Raw genomic sequence first — 15,393 nt, 5'->3', positions numbered from 1 at the left:
TAGAAGAAACCGAGGGACAACCTCTCTTAGAAGCTATGTGTTCTGCGTCAATAAATTCTGTTCAAACGAACCCTCGCTAGCTCGATTCAACTCCGCAAGAACTTGTGTCCAGTTTCGGTGAAGCCGAGTACCTCGCTAACCACCTGGTCTTGGTAGGAATTACTGTTAGTAGCTTCAAAGAGCCATTAACTATCTTTTCGAGATGACCTACGTCCTTAAATTCGAGAGATGTGTTACCGGCTGCGTATCAGATCCAGTTGTATTGTAACATGCAATGCCTACCTACATGTAAGAGCTATTGCCATCTACTGACATTCGAGAAGCTCTCAAAGTGTACGTGTTCCCAGAATTTGACAATGACAGCGTCATCTTGGACGCAACTAACCGACCGCTCGAAACCATCAACTGACGTATTCAAGCGATAGACCGAGCCATTCGAGTATAAGAAAAGGCACCCCAGCACAGTTTGGATCGTCACGAAACAAACGATTCTTCGTGTCTTTAGTGTTCCAGGGGCAAAAGGGGTTGTCACAAATAATCGGTCTCGGTGTCAAGATCTCGCAATGTAACGGCGAAACTACCATACTGCCACGGTGCTTCCACTTCCTATCTTCCTCAAAACCCCCACAATCCCATCACTTGCCCCCAGCATCCTTGATATCCTTAGTATATCAGAAAGCAATACCCCACAAGCGTATGAACGACGAAGACCAAACATGATGACGGCGTTGATATACCTGGGTTGTCAGGTAACAGGGAAACCATCACAACAAAGCCGGCACGGAATAGCAGCGCCTGAAATCCTTGCAGAAGTACAAGCTTCACTTTGGGCTGGGCCATATGAATCGTCGAAGCCGGCTCGTCTCTTAAATACAATCCGGATACATCATACTCATGAATGACACGAGAAGTTCCGTCCTCTTCAACCTTCCGACATACTGAGCTAGCATTGCGTTCCAACTGAAAAGCTAGCTTCGTGTTGAAACGGTATATCCACATGATCGTAGGGAGTCGACCATTCGAGTATAAAAAGACGTCCCCCGCCATCGCCACATAGGAAACCCCAAGTTTAGCCGTAGCGACAATCGTCTATGAATGTGAAGTATCCGCCTCCAGGCGAGACACTCAAGAATTTGCATACATGTTCCTGCCAACCACTTACCTAAACATTAACACAATCGTGATCCAGCTGCCCCCTCCCGACATCGTTTCTATCCTTCGTCTATCCCGCAGCAATACTCCAGGACTTGACGACTCACGAGACATAAGACACAACTTGAAAAGCAACGCCTTCGTACGGTCCCTACAGAAGCAAGTCCATGAGAGTTGAGAGAACCCAATGACAAATTACCGGCAACGACACTGTTGCTGTTGGACTTGAAACCGCCGACAGAATCATGCGTATACAGATACGTCCTCGTGACGTTGCTCCCCGGACTGGGCGGGAAGAGGTGGTTTCCAAGACTCCCGAGTCGGCGCTTCGAACTACGTCCAACATCGGAAGCCATCGACGAAGTCTTAACTCTCATCTCCTCGTACATCCAGCATACCCCACACATCGACGGCCAAGCCGCAAAACCAGCCTGATTCTCCCCACAACCCACCGCTACACATCACCTTTGAACCATTATCAGTTCCATCAAGCAACCCAGAACATCATCATCACGGGATCAGTCACGAGCAAACACTCAACAACCAACAACCTTACGGTCCTCATCCCCAGTGACGTAGCCAACCCTTCCACGACTCAAACAACCTTCCTTCACTCCCACCCTCGCAAACCACCAAAACCCAGGTCTTCCTTCCACCCTCACAAGAAAAGACCCCGACGTCTCCCCGACGAAGGCAGACCAACTTCAGCACACCCTCTTCAGACGAAACAAACCAACCAACCCACCCGCTTCCCCTCGAACCTTCGACTGCAAACACACATGAGACGGAAAGAGAGAGAAAAAAAGGGCCCAACATCCGTTCGTCCAGCTTCTAACTACCCAGCCCGGCGTCTAACAACACACTTTCCTCCCTAGTCAGGTCTCTCTCCCAACCACCAATGGGTTAACGTTCAAGTCGCTCCGTGGTTTTCTATCCAAACTCCCGGGCCAGTCCAATCTTTTTGTTGTTGACTATCCACTCACACACACCATCAAAATCCTCCAACTTCGCCCCAAACGAGGCAACGGAATCGTGCCAAATTCACCACAGCACCAGCTGAAAGAGTCGAGCAATGTGCCGTCCAGCTCGCTCGTCGGACCGTCTTCGCGACGAACTATATCAAACTCGCATATCGTCACCCCGAAACCCCACCAGGAATGGAACGTCAAACCTGGCCAACGTGTCGATTGACTTTGACGCGGCATATAAAAAAGGACATTTCAGGCCTCCCTCGGAGATTGATATCACATGCATAGCACGCGTGCGCCTCGACAACACAGTTGTATCCGGAAGACATACTCAACCTCGTTGATGCTGAGGCTCCGTCAGAAGAGGAAAGTCGCAGCGTCGGCTGTGGTTCGCGTTGAATAGCCGGAGACCAATATCCGTAAGCGCGGCGACGCTATTGCCTCTCGGAGGCGTTCGCGGAGGATGCAACCTCACCGCTCACTAAGACCATCCGACGTCGGCCGAAATTCGTCGACTCGCGCGACTGCGGCGCCGCAGCGATGACCCTTCCAGTACGTGTGAGTGCGGTCAACTCGAAGGAGTTGACAGAAGTCAAGCTTGCGGTTGATCTCACCACGACCCCTCGCCTCTACTCAGCTTCACATGACAATCCGATCATGTACACAAGAACTTCAACCTGCGCGCCAACACTACAGGTGGCGGTTGGCTAAAACTCTTAATTAAGGTTCAGCTACCCGACTCACCATCATCCAAAACGGAACACTTTCTAACCGCCTTGGAAGACTTGCCGTAGAGGCCAGACGCCAACAAGCTTCCCCGGGTGGACGGCTGACGTTCGGGCCTCCTTGTCGTTGCCGGGGATAGCGGAAGAACATGGATGGTGGTCCACGTCCAACCAGAGCTTCGGATTGGTCATCGACAAGACTTGGTTGGAGACAAGCTCATGTTGGAGACCGGATCGACAATTTCAAGTCGCAGCCAAAGTATTCAACAGATATGGCATATCGGCGAGCATCTGATCATGATAGTCCGACGCCCCGTAATACTTGCTGCAGCTCACACAGAAGATAGAGAATGTTGGTTTCCATGTTCTGCCGAGAGCGAACCTGGACCAGATTGACGCGCAATTGTCAATGTGAAGTTGATATATTGAGCTTCACCGTCCCTCGGATTGCCGTCGAGAGTGCAAGCTGACAATTCCGGAAGCAACGCGGGCACCAAATGGACCCTGGCGAGGGAATAAAAAAGCAAAGTACGACTGGGTTTCGCCTGAGAACCGGAGACGCGAGTCAAGGGCGGACTTTGCGGTCGCTGCATGTACACCCGACGCCAGTCACGTCCTTGCTGCGTCTAAATACCAAAAAGGTAAGGTTGCAGTTCGCCCAGACGACGGATTTGCCATAGCATGCGAATTGGAGTGTCAAACTCTGCGGTTATTATGGTGGTGCTGTCGAAGTATGTAACCTTGACGAGCTTCCACGTAAAGGTTTCATTCGCCGAGTCAGGGCCGCAGTGCACGCACCCGGGCTTCAGAAGACAAAGGCCGACGAAACCTGTCAGATTTTGCCGCGGACGGACGGGACGCTGGAGACGCGTGCAGGCGGTCGTTGAATGACGATTCCGTCCGGCTCAGGTCCAGTGGGCAGGGATGTCGTCGATCAACGTGGCCCTTTCCCCGGAGTGTCGTCTCGATATTTCAAGATACGGCCATGTCGCTAGAAGCAGGTATCCAAGATTTTGGGTGGACCTTAAGAATTGCGAGAGGACGGGAACGCTTCAGGAGGGATAAATTGAAAGGGATGGAAATTGCCTCATGCCAGGCCGCTGCAACCCTCGTTATCGGACGACAGCTTACGGTAAGGCCGCGTGTCCGCGAAGACGGCTTCTCGAAGCCTTTTGCGGTCCCATCAAATTCTTGCTTGTGTACCGGTAAGCAGCTGAACCACGGCCCAAGATGTGGTCCAACCCACCACGTACCAGTAAGCGAACGTACCGTCGGGGGTACAGTGCTGCAACACACGCTCTGGATCAAGGAAGACGCGCATTCGCGGGCTTTGTGGAATTGCAAAAGATCCTCAGTGATTCGTTGTGACGACATGCGGTTGAGACAAGCCGAACCATGCTAGCACGAAAAGATGCTGAGAACGCACAAGTCAGTCTCGAGGACAGAGAAGAGAGCCAGACAACGCCCGCCAAATGCTGGGGCTAGTATCGAGGCTAATGTACTTGGTAGACATGATGTACATAGGCCTCCTGGTAGCGTTCCGGGCTCCGAATAACTGTGGTTCCGAGGTGCATGTCCGTGATGCTATTGTCTCCAATAGGCCGTGACATGGAGAGATGAGCATCTGCCGTCCACGATGACAGCCCAACAATCATTCAATGAGCGGGTAAGCTTTCAAGTCAGATAGGCGATTGCGTAAACTTCGAGTCCGCGTAATTGCTAGGACGAAAGGACTTGGTTGATGAGAGTTTCAAGGCCAAAATACTGAAGTAAAACGCAAGAAACCGAATCGCCAAGTTGCCGAGTAACATCTGAGGGCATTCTTGGTCAAGGTCTGAGCGACCGCATATGATGATTGGCTGCGGTTGGAATGAAGACAACTGGAAGGGGGTTGTTCAAATCTCAGCTCCGTATCGTCAACTGAAAGTTCAGGGCCTCTTTTGGTGAGGTGAGGCCAGCCGGAGATGGTGGGCGAGTTTGGTGGCCAGTTAGAAGAAAGGGAGAAGGATCATAGATCTGATTCTTCCCACACCTCGATCCACGGTTGCAGTGGGAATTCTCCTTTCTGCGGCCACGCCCCTCCACCCCCGTCTGATGATTTCATTTCTGAAAGTAAAGCATTACCAACGTCTGGGAGTGCAAGCGCGACGGATCCCGTCTTATGCGACTCGTTCGCAACACCTGAGTCTCCCGTCATTTCGATATCAGAGGCAGAGAAGATGATGCTTCGCACCCGACTCATCATCTTAGACATGAAAGAGTTGCCTATGATCTTCCGGGCTGGGTCGATTTGCCGCCGAATGGCAGAATTGCTTTGGCGCGCCTGCACTCAGTTGAGTTAGAGGATCACCGCCTGGGCACCACTCGGGCGTCGAGCCGACAGGGAAAAGGCAACGCAACCGGCACGCGAGTTGAATCCCGAGCCTCCGGTGTGGTGCTGAGGTGCTGACCGTGCTCAGGACTCCGGACCGCTGCCGTGTAATTAACGCGTTCCTGACTGCCGAAGGGAGAGCGTGTCATGGCGACGCGAAAACACTTTGGCTACGCTCGTAATGGAGGGACCGACGCTATTCAGCCCTGGTAGCCAGGGTTATCAGGAGAGCGAACCAGGACTTCCTTCGGAGTGTCAAAGGGAGCAGTCGAAAATGTACATGACCGATGGCGCTGCCAACGTTACCCGCGAATCAGGGGTGGCCTGTTGAGCGACGGACTAGGAGAGTCAATGTCGACGTCGTTATGGTCCATTTGCTGGTCCCAGGGTTCTTGTTGGGCAAGGAAGCCATGACTTTCCGAGGGGAGAAGACGAAAAATTTGACGTGTCTTTTCCGTGGTCAGGGTTTGGTCGTCGGGGAGACACCGTCAACCGGCTCCGGGTTCGTCGGTATTGGGCGGCGCAGGGAAGTGAAGGCACGGAGCTGAGGTCCGATGTCCACAAAGTCCAAGGAGGTCGGTCAGTGACACGTAGCCGCGGGTATATCGGTGACGACTTGCTGGAGTCGAGAAGTACCACCAGTCGACGTGTATCCACGACTCGAAGGCAAGATATCCGGCAGTTGCAGCACATGTTGATGGCAGTAGTAGGCAGGCCGCAAACAACAGCCGGACCGTGAGAGCAGTGTTCATGACATGACTTGGGCGAAATGGGTTGACGCTGTTGGGGTGTTTCGAAACGCGGTGCGCGCACAATCAATCGGCTAGCGAGGCACGTTTGATAGCAGCTGCAGCAAAGGTTAATAGCACGACATGTCACACGGGTGACCCTTCACTTGCCTTTGCCGGGTCCAGCTGGCGAGAGGACTGCATCGGTAGAGAAGCAGAGGCCAGTTGAAGGCGGAAAAGGAGCTCGGGCGAGGATATTTTCAAGTCCACGAGGGGTTCGCGTGGGGGAGGTCGGCGGTTGGGGAAAAAAAAGAAAAGAAATGAGAGGAGGTCATGTCTCAAACACGAGTTGCCCTTCTGCGACTGGCACGCCGCCATCCCATCTTTCTCGTGCTCTTCCAGCAGTGCGTGGTTGATTAGGGAGAGACATGCGAGCGGGAAGGACCCGATCGACGGGCAGCATCTGGAGTGGACTGATGGGCGCAAAAAGGGATGCATTCCCAGAGAGCGGGGATTGCCGGGTCGACGATGGCAGCAGGGCCGTCTGGATGCGGCGAGGGTAGCGAAGGGATTCCCGTGTCGTCTGATGGAAAAGCAAGCGCCGTATGCGTAGGCGTAGGCGTAGATCAGGGGAGAGGAAGATCGTGAGAGGCGGCAAAAGGTTGCAGGTGTTGAGGTTGAGGGACCTCATGAGAAATGGTTGAACGACGTAGCCGTTGTGCGGAGAAGACTGCTTGTCGAAACAAGCGGTAGGTACCTAAGATAATGGGTGCAAACGGAGAAGTCAATGCATTGTCGGAAAGACAGCGCGGCATCAAATGCTGACCTCGAATTGTCGGTTGCGCATTGTAAGTGCAGGCGCGCACGGCAGGCAGTGAGAGAGAGCCAGTCTGATGGTATTTTCGGGCAATGGCAGGAGGATCATTTGCTGTGATAGGGCTACTCCCTCCTGCAGGCAGAGAGCCCCTCCTCAATTGGCACGCCCCTTCCCCCTCTCCTTCCGTGACGCCATTTCGCGTCCAGATCGGTACGTACCGGGCTTTCCGCTGAAGCCACCCCTCGAGCTCAGGCCGACTCGACGGGGGTGAACATAAAACGAAGAGCGCTTTCGGGTTAGCGTGTCTTGCCGCCCCCGTATGATCTGCCCGGAGGATTGCCCTACCTTTAAGGTACCCGGCCGTCATCTTGGGCTGCTGCAAGAAAGGCGGGAGATTCGTCGGGAGGCACGACAGGACAGCACCTCACCTCACCCGTCCGTTCTTGGATGTGGTGATGGCGGGATCATCGGGCTAGGGACTCGGAACTCCAAGAGGCTGGGCCGTGATAGTCGATGGCTGCATCGCCATCTGTGGAGAGAGCTGGGCGTGATGGAGCACCGGATGGAGCTGGAGCCAGCGGAAAACAACAAGGTTTTCAGGCAGACGGGGGACGCGAGGAAACCTGCCGGGATGCCAGCCCAGATGCCTGCCAGGGCAGCTCCATGCCGAGCGCGCTCTGCAGACAGGAGCTATCATTCGCTGGTGCACCAATTGCAGTTATTTCGATGCAATCAAGACGGTACGAAGTATTTGAAGGGCATTCATTGACTTCTACCTTGGGGAGAAGAATGTCAAGAAGGGGAATTAGGGAAGGAGGTGATTTCTTCCCTTCCTGCCTTCATTCCTGACTTTGCCTGCCGTTTCCAAGCAGCAGTCACCTGGCAGGCCGGAAGGGCATGTGCGGCAGGCACGAAGTACCAGGAACCTTTCAAGGGAGGTATGGTCCTGCCTCGCATCGTGAAGCTCGAGGTACACACACACCTTCTTATCTGAACTCAGGTACCTTATCCATCTCAGGTTGGAAATGTCCTGGACAAATATAATGGAAGCAGGCGTTGAACATTGGAATTTCTGGAGCAAGGGACTTGACAAAAAATAAGAGAGGCCTCAGATGTTCTCGCGCACATACCTGAAGCACTCAGCCAGCCGCGCCAGATTTTAGAGACGAGGCCGTTCGTCGCTTCAGCCGGCGGTGGCGGGCGTCGTTCGGTTTGGTTTCGTTTCTTCCATTCGCGGCGCGCAGCCACAGTCCACTGCTTCGCTCAGACGATACTTCAGTACCTACGTCCAGTGGATGCAGCGCAGCGCACGGCATCTTGTCCGGCAAAAATCCACTCATTCCAATGATCGTTTTCCTGCTTCGACTGGTTCTTTCTATGCATATTCCTTGGATGCTGCTCCTCCGTCTGCGCGCTAGATATGTCTAGCTGGTAAGCTGCGTCTCGAGTCTTGACCGGAAGAATAAAGTACGTAAGGCACCTGTGAGGCCCCACTTCGAGGCTCTGTGAGGAAGGCATCACAAGGTCGTCACCTTCCCGAGGACCTGAGAGAAGGGAAGGACTTCCCAAAGATGCACCTGCCTTTATTTTACCTACTTCCTGCTTTTAACGATTAGTATGTGAGTCGGAAGGAGCATTCAAATGGAACCTGCCTGACTTTGACAGCTAGACAGCTGAGGAGGCAAGACCGAACTACGAATACCCTCGAAAAGGCAAGGTACCTACCTGCCCTCCACATCACAGACTCACACACCACACACACACACACACCACCTCACGCCAAAACTCACACGCCCCCCCTAAAGTTTAGGTCGCGCCTTCCCTTTCCCTGGACAGACATTGTACGCAGGAAGGCACTCTCCTCTCACCCACTGTAAGCCGGCCCATCGCAAGAGCAAGAACCCCCCGGTCTTTAGAATTCTCTTGCTTTCCCTCCCTCTTTTCCCGCTTTCTCTGCCTCTTCTGCCTTACTCTTACACTTGCCCTCTCCCGCATCCATTCCCACATTGCTCTTCTCGTTTTTCTTCCCCTTTTTTTTCTTTTTAGAGTTGCACCTCTCTGCCCTCTTCGTCTGTCTGTCATCATCGTCGTCGTCTGCGCGTCTTCTCTGCTCTGCTCTCGATTGCTGCTCTGCCTGCGTTGCGTTGCGGTTTTTGCAAGGGTATCGGAAAAAAAAAACGAAGCATCCTTTTCAGCGATTGTCTTGGTTGCTAAAGTCGTGCCTCTACCGCGCTGCTTGTTTCCCGGCCCCGACCTGACCTCACGTCACCACTCGACAGAGCGAGATCCACGTCCACCCGGCCCTCACAGGTACCCGAACGAGAAAAAAAAAATCTCTGCGCGCAAGTTCCTTGTCAGGTTCCTCCCTCGTCGTTTAACCCCCCTCTAAAAATCTTCACAAGAGAAAATTACTCTTCTGTAATCATTCCCCCCTCTTCCACCCTTCCCCCTCCTTACGAGTCGCACGACATTTTTCTCCTCGTTATCCGGAAAGAAGAGTCTTTTTGTTGGCGCCCAAAAGTAAGTAATCGTCTTCCCTTTGTCTGTCCAATCCCATCATCCCCAGTCGCATGTCGTCGCGGGCGCAGCCGCAATCGCAGTCGCAATCGAATTCGCCGTCGCAGTCGCAAATTCTGTCCTCGACTCCGACGTCCCGGTCTTCGGCATCTCCGGCAACCATCCGGCCAACGTCCCTCCACGCCGTTGACTTGGAATTGATCGAGGAGGCAACGCATAGTGGCATGGGAAAATTGGGATTGTGGTCCTGAATTCATCGAACGACAACCCCTCTATACCATCGTGGATCATCCTTGGGGTGGTCGTCGATCGCCAACCAACGCCGAAGCCATTCGACCATGACATCGACCTCGACATCACAAACTCGCAAACCTCCCGCGATAGACGGCAAGTCGGACGCGTCAAGTATGCCTTGACAAAACTCGCTCGTCCTGCATTCTGCGACGAAACAACCACCAACGATCCGCCGCATCACGTCGCCCACGTCCACCGGCCACCTATCCGAAAGCCTCCCTTAGCTAAGCATGGTGTCTGGCAACACGACAGCTATCACCATCCGCCACGATCGATGGTTCGCCGACAAAGCTGGCGGGGTATGGACGCCTAGTACGGCGCCGCAAAACAAGCTGGGCTGGAGGATTGCGATAACCGCATTTGGGAACGTCCTTCGTCGGAGTCGAACGCGAAGATCAGGACAAGCGGCCACCTAGATGCACTGTTGCCGACGTGTCAGCACACGTCCCGCTGCAATATTTCGACACAGCCTCACTCCCGGCATCGACATTCCGCCAGATTCCGAAGTCACACCTGCTTACTCATGGGCAACGCTGGATATGCCCAACATTCCGCTGGTTAGCTTCGTTCGCAACCTCAGCTGCCGCGAACAAGAAGCCGTCCATCACGTCCATTCCAGACGGATTCGACTGGTTGCGGGGGTACTCGATCACTGAGGCCTCCGTCTGGTGCTACAACTGGACACAGTTTCCCGAGTTCAGCTTGTTTGCTAGCTGCGATTACGACTGCGACTGCGACTAACCTGTGACTGTCCAATTGGTCGCGACTTTGCTGACAGCTCTCCTAGGTTCCCATTTCGGATCCTTCCTTTGGCCCATTTCTTTGGATCTTCGGTGAAGGTTATCGCTACGGCATCTCTTGATTTCCGGTACTCGGCGCAAGTCTTGGAGATCCAAAAGTCGAATTCGAAGCATCGCTTGGGCCTTGTTCTTAATCGGCGGCTGTAGCATTTTTTGCACGAATACCCGGAGACATCTCGATCTTTCGTTTTGGACGGGGCGTGCTGGCGTAAGAAAGAATCGACTTTTCACAAAGTGCTTTTCGGAGTCTCGGTTTTGCGTCTGGATACAGGTCGTTCTGTTCAATTCTCAAAACCCCACAATTACCAAGGAACAAGACAATTCTGCTTGACTTCCTACGATTTACCATTCCATCGATATCAACGAACGGTTGGTCACGCTCTCCCGGACGTTCAACCCGCGCAAGATGACTAACGATGCCTAGTTTCCAACATTGCAAAATGGACCCCATGAACTCGTACAACCCCGCCCAGGGCAACGGTGCCCCTCCCCCCAACGCCAACGGCGACGGATTCGGTACCCCTGTCTCTGGCGGCATGCCCTTCCCTGGCAACAACGGCTCTGGAGAGATGCCCGGTGGCGTCCAGGCTGCTATCCCCCAGGACGCGAATAAGAACACTCTCTGGATGGGCGAGCTTGAGCCTTGGATGGACGAGAACTTTATTAAGGGTGTCTTCCTCACTGCCACTGGAGAGCCTGTCAACGTCAAGGTGATCCGCGATAAGACGTCGGGGTATGTGCAGCCTCACTGATGCTTGCGAACATCATGCTAACTCTGCCAGTAATGCCGGATACTGCTTCGTCGAGTTCTCTACTGGCGAGGCTGCCAGCAAGGCTCTCACCCTCAACGGAACTCCCGTCCCCAACTCCAACCGCGCCTTCAAGCTCAACTGGGCTTCCGGTGGCGGCATCAACGACCGACGTGACGATCGCGGCCCCGAGTACTCGATCTTCGTCGGCGACCTCGGCCCCGAGGTCAACGAATACGTTCTCGTTTCCCTCTTCCAGGCGCGCTTCCCTTCTTGCAAGTCTGCTAAGATCATGACCGATGCCATGTCGGGACAGTCGCGCGGTTACGGATTCGTTCGCTTCACCGACGAACAGGACCAGCAGCGCGCTCTTGTGGAGATGCAGGGAGTTTACTGCGGCAACCGCCCCATGCGCATCTCGACTGCCACTCCCAAGAACCGCAACCACGGTCCCTACCAGCACCACGGCAACCAGATGATGGCTCCCGGCGGCATGCCTCCTCACCAGCAAGGTTTCTACGGGGTCCCTTCTCCTGCTCAGTACGGCGGTGCTTACGGAGCCCCCTACAACCCCCCTAACCAGCAGATGAACCAGTTCACCGACCCCAACAACACCACCGTCTTCGTCGGTGGTCTGTCTGGCTACGTCACTGAGGATGAGCTCCGAAGCTTCTTCCAGGGCTTCGGCGAGATCACCTACGTCAAGATCCCTCCCGGAAAGGGCTGCGGTTTCGTCCAGTTCGTCCACCGCCACGCTGCCGAGATGGCCATCAACCAGATGCAGGGATACCCTATCGGCAACTCCCGCGTCCGCTTGAGCTGGGGTCGCAGCCAGAACAATTCTGGTGTCGGTACCCCCTACCGCCCGGCTCCTCCCCCGCCTCACTACTTCGCTCCCGCCCCTGGCCCCGGCGCGTACGGCCCTGCTCACTTCGGTGCTCCTGGACCCCACGGCGGCCCCCCGGGACCTCAGGGACCCCCCGGTGCCCCTCCTCAGGTATGTTGGATGCCATTGTATTCACGGAGTTTGCATAGCTAATTTCTGCGCAGTAGAGCGATGATCTGATGGGCCTCTAGGGTGGCCTCTCACCCGTCCTCCTTACTGCTCGCCTGTAAGGCCACTCGAGATCACTCGTGATCAACTTGCTGCTACTATTTCTCGGAACTTCTTTCATCGTTTTCGTTCGCCGCCGCCGCCTTGGAACTTTTATGCTGCACGATGGATACCTGGGCGAGTGACACATTTCTTTGGACTTTTGACTTAGGCATAGGGATAGCGGACACGATTGTCAGACGTCACGAGAATGACTATTACATGCTTGCGCTACGGCCATAGTTATCTCTGGTCTCCCGGGCTTGTCTCTTGACTAGCTGCCTTTTCTATTTGTCTACTCACACGGGACCTGCCCCAACAGAGATTTCCTAGCTCTTTTTTTCAGTTTGCTTGCCCTTGTGTTTTGGTATTTGTGACACTTTTTGCGCGCGTGACTGTAGCCTGTTTGCAAGCTCATGTGTCCGTTCGTTCTTCAGTCCGCCAGCGCTTCAATACCCCCTCCTTCTTTCGTTCGAGGGCTGTCGGCCCTGTGTTACAGTATTGGACTTGGTACTCTGGTTGCGCGGTTGTCGGAATAGGGGTCATTGTCCTCCACGGGGGGTTGTGTGTGGTCTGGCGCGGGTACAGGCACGGCTTGTGGTTTCTCGGGTTCCGGATAAAAAGTTACGGGAGCTCCCAATGTATTTTCACGATGGGCGAAAAAAGCCAAACGGGCGTTGGTGGGCGTGTAGTGCGGGCTCTGGGCCCCCCCGGCTGATAGAGAATCAAAGATTGTTGAGAAGTCGACTCCCTCCGTTTCCTTCCCAGTTGACTGAGGCATCTATGTGAAGTGTGGTGCAAGATGGTCCGTCTTGACTATATCAACCCTCCTATGAACTTCTATCATGTATGATTGTGCATTTACAGCGACGAAATAATAACGTCGTCTGGTCTAAAAGGCGAAGATCAAAGTCTGGCCATTCGACGCGGGGCTCACCGCCAGGATGAACTCTCCTGGGAGGAAACTCGCACTTGCGGACGCTGCGCTGGGACTCCTCGTCGCGGCCGTGGCCGTGGACGACGTCGATGTGCCTGGGACCCGGCTCGTTCCTGGCGTGTTTTGGGATTGCGATCCGGAGACGGAGGTTCCTGGCGAGGAAGTGAGGAAGTTGCTGCTTGATGAGAGGGTGGTTGATGGTCCGTTTTGTGAGGTGATGATGAGCCCGCTGGAGGTCGTGGGGATGAGGGAGGTGGGAGGCGGGGAGAAGAGAGGCGAGGAGAAGAGGTTCGCAGTGGTGGTGCTGGTGGTTGGGTTGGAGAGGGTGGGTGAGCGTGTTGTGAAGGATGTGTTTGGGAAGAAGGGGGTCATGGGCAGTGAGGGTCTTGTGGATGGTACTGGGCTGGTCGGGGAGTCGGTGCTTGCTGGCGAGGCGGAGGAGGAGGAGGAGGAGAAGGGCGTTTCTGGTGTGGTGGAGCTCGGGGATGTTGAAGTCGAGGTTTCCGGGCTGGGAGTTTGTGAAGTTGGGCTGCCGGAAGTGGATGTGCTCAAGCTGCTACTTTCCGACGTTGAGCTAGACGACGTGGGTGTGCTTGAACCAGCGCTCTCGGGTGCCGAGGTAGACGAGGCGGATGTTTCCGAGGCGGTGGTCTCCGAAGTTGACGTGGATGTCGACGTGCCCAGGCCGGAACTGGCTGATGAAGTGGATGTGCTCAGGCTCGCACTCGTTGATGTCGAAGTAGATGAAGCGGGTTCTTTGGAGGTTGAGGTGGATGTCGACGTGCCCGAGGTTGAAGCACTCGGTGTTGTGGTGCTTGTCCCGGTGGAACTAGAAAAAGACGACGATGTGGACGTCATGGTAAGATCTGGAGTGGAAGTGGTCGTGGTGGTAGGATTGAAAGAAGATGTCGGTGATGTAGACGTAGTAGTAAGACTTGAACTTGACGTTGGTGACGTAGTCGTGGTTCTGAGATCCGACGAAGATGTTGTGGAAAAACCCGAAGTAGAAGTCGACGATGTCGACGTTCCAGCAGAGCTCGACGACGAACTGCTCGAACTCGTTGCAGACGGCCCAGTTGTCGTCGTCGTCGAGGTAAGACTACTACTAGAAGTGGACGTCCTGCTCGTCGTCGTCGTCGTCGTCACCGGCGGCGGGACCGGCGTCGTGGAGCTGTACACGGAATACATCGTGTAGGTAGTCGTCTGATTGCCCTGGACGACGGACGTCGTCCCGCCGCAGAACTCGGCGTACGGGAGCTGCCCGCCCTGGGTCTGTTCCTGGCAGGTGATCTGGTTGCACGACATCCCCCCCTGCGGCGGCGTGTTGGCCAGCGCCACGTCCGTCCCCGGCAGCGAGCACCAGCAGGCGTTGTCGTAGATGACGGCGTACTTGCGGGGGAGCGCGTTGCAGCGCCGCTGGCAGCTGACGGGGCCCGAGTTGCTCCCGCGGTAGACGAGCTCTAGGTTGGTTGTGTTTGTTATTGCGCCGCAGTTGAGGTATGTCATGGGCGGCTGGGACCAGTAGGCGCCTCCCATCTTGGCGAGACAGATTGGGGATGGAGATCCGGGACGGGGCGGAAGGGAGGATGGGAGAAGTGGAAAAGCAGAAGATGAACAGGGTCTGGTTTGGGCTGCGGAGATTGTGGTTTATTGGAACAGCCCTGCTTATGAAGTAGCGTATGCTTCGGCTTTGGCTGGAATGTAAAAGGGATACACAACACTCGGTCGAGTATGTTTATTCTGATAGCATTCCTGAGGATATAAGCTAGTGTCTCGGAAGTCGCAATTTAAGACGTCGATGTTGTCTCTGATGCTGACCTGCCTACCTGTATGAAGATTCTGAACGACAGTACGCATTTACAGCATTCTTTGGTGTTATTCTCGACTTTCACAGCAACATAGCAGCGTAACTCTGATGAATGGCTTATGAGGTATTGATTCAACCGTGCTTTGGCAGTTTTGATGCCATGATTCTTCATAGATATGTGTCTGCGCAACAGAGTCAATGTTTCTCCCATGAGATGCAAAGTCTAAGCATATTTCTTCCAGTTGAGTAGACCGTATTTCGCTGTATTTCTATCTACGGCAACCACATTTGATGTTTCGAGTGAGATATATACGTCCGACAGGTACGTACCGTACCAGTCAGTTGGGGGAGGATGTGGTGCCCCCCCGATGGATCTCATTTTCACTGCATCTTTAACCCCCCCAGAGGCTATCAGTGTGTTGGCGGATCTTGGCC

At 54.4% G+C, this 15,393-nt stretch overlaps 2 protein-coding genes across 2 annotated transcripts; one reads left to right on the top strand and one right to left on the bottom strand.

The window, feature by feature from the left end:
- Window positions 1–10,812: 10,812 nt before the first annotated feature.
- CkaCkLH20_08686 (putative RNA recognition domain-containing protein) lies at window positions 10,813–12,237 on the top strand (the record flags this gene model as incomplete). The annotated part of the gene is made up of 3 exons (XM_038891401.1): window positions 10,813–11,105; window positions 11,155–12,118; window positions 12,199–12,237. The coding sequence occupies 3 exons, from the start codon at window positions 10,813–10,815 to the stop codon at window positions 12,235–12,237; spliced, it is 1,296 nt and encodes a 431-aa protein (XP_038743413.1).
- An 807-nt stretch (window positions 12,238–13,044) lies between these two features.
- On the bottom strand, window positions 13,045–14,687 carry CkaCkLH20_08685 (uncharacterized protein; the record flags this gene model as incomplete). Its single annotated transcript, XM_038891400.1, has 4 exons — window positions 13,045–13,659; window positions 13,732–13,980; window positions 14,074–14,250; window positions 14,310–14,687. The coding sequence occupies 4 exons, from the start codon at window positions 14,685–14,687 to the stop codon at window positions 13,045–13,047; spliced, it is 1,419 nt and encodes a 472-aa protein (XP_038743412.1).
- Between the last annotated feature and the right edge of the window lie 706 nt (window positions 14,688–15,393).

Source organism: Colletotrichum karsti (assembly GCF_011947395.1).
Source record: "Colletotrichum karsti strain CkLH20 chromosome Unknown Scaffold29, whole genome shotgun sequence".
In the NCBI taxonomy this organism is placed as follows: Eukaryota; Fungi; Ascomycota; class Sordariomycetes; order Glomerellales; family Glomerellaceae; genus Colletotrichum; species Colletotrichum karsti.
The sequence above is the reverse complement of the archived record's forward strand: the minus strand, read 5'-3'. Positions and strand labels throughout refer to the sequence as shown.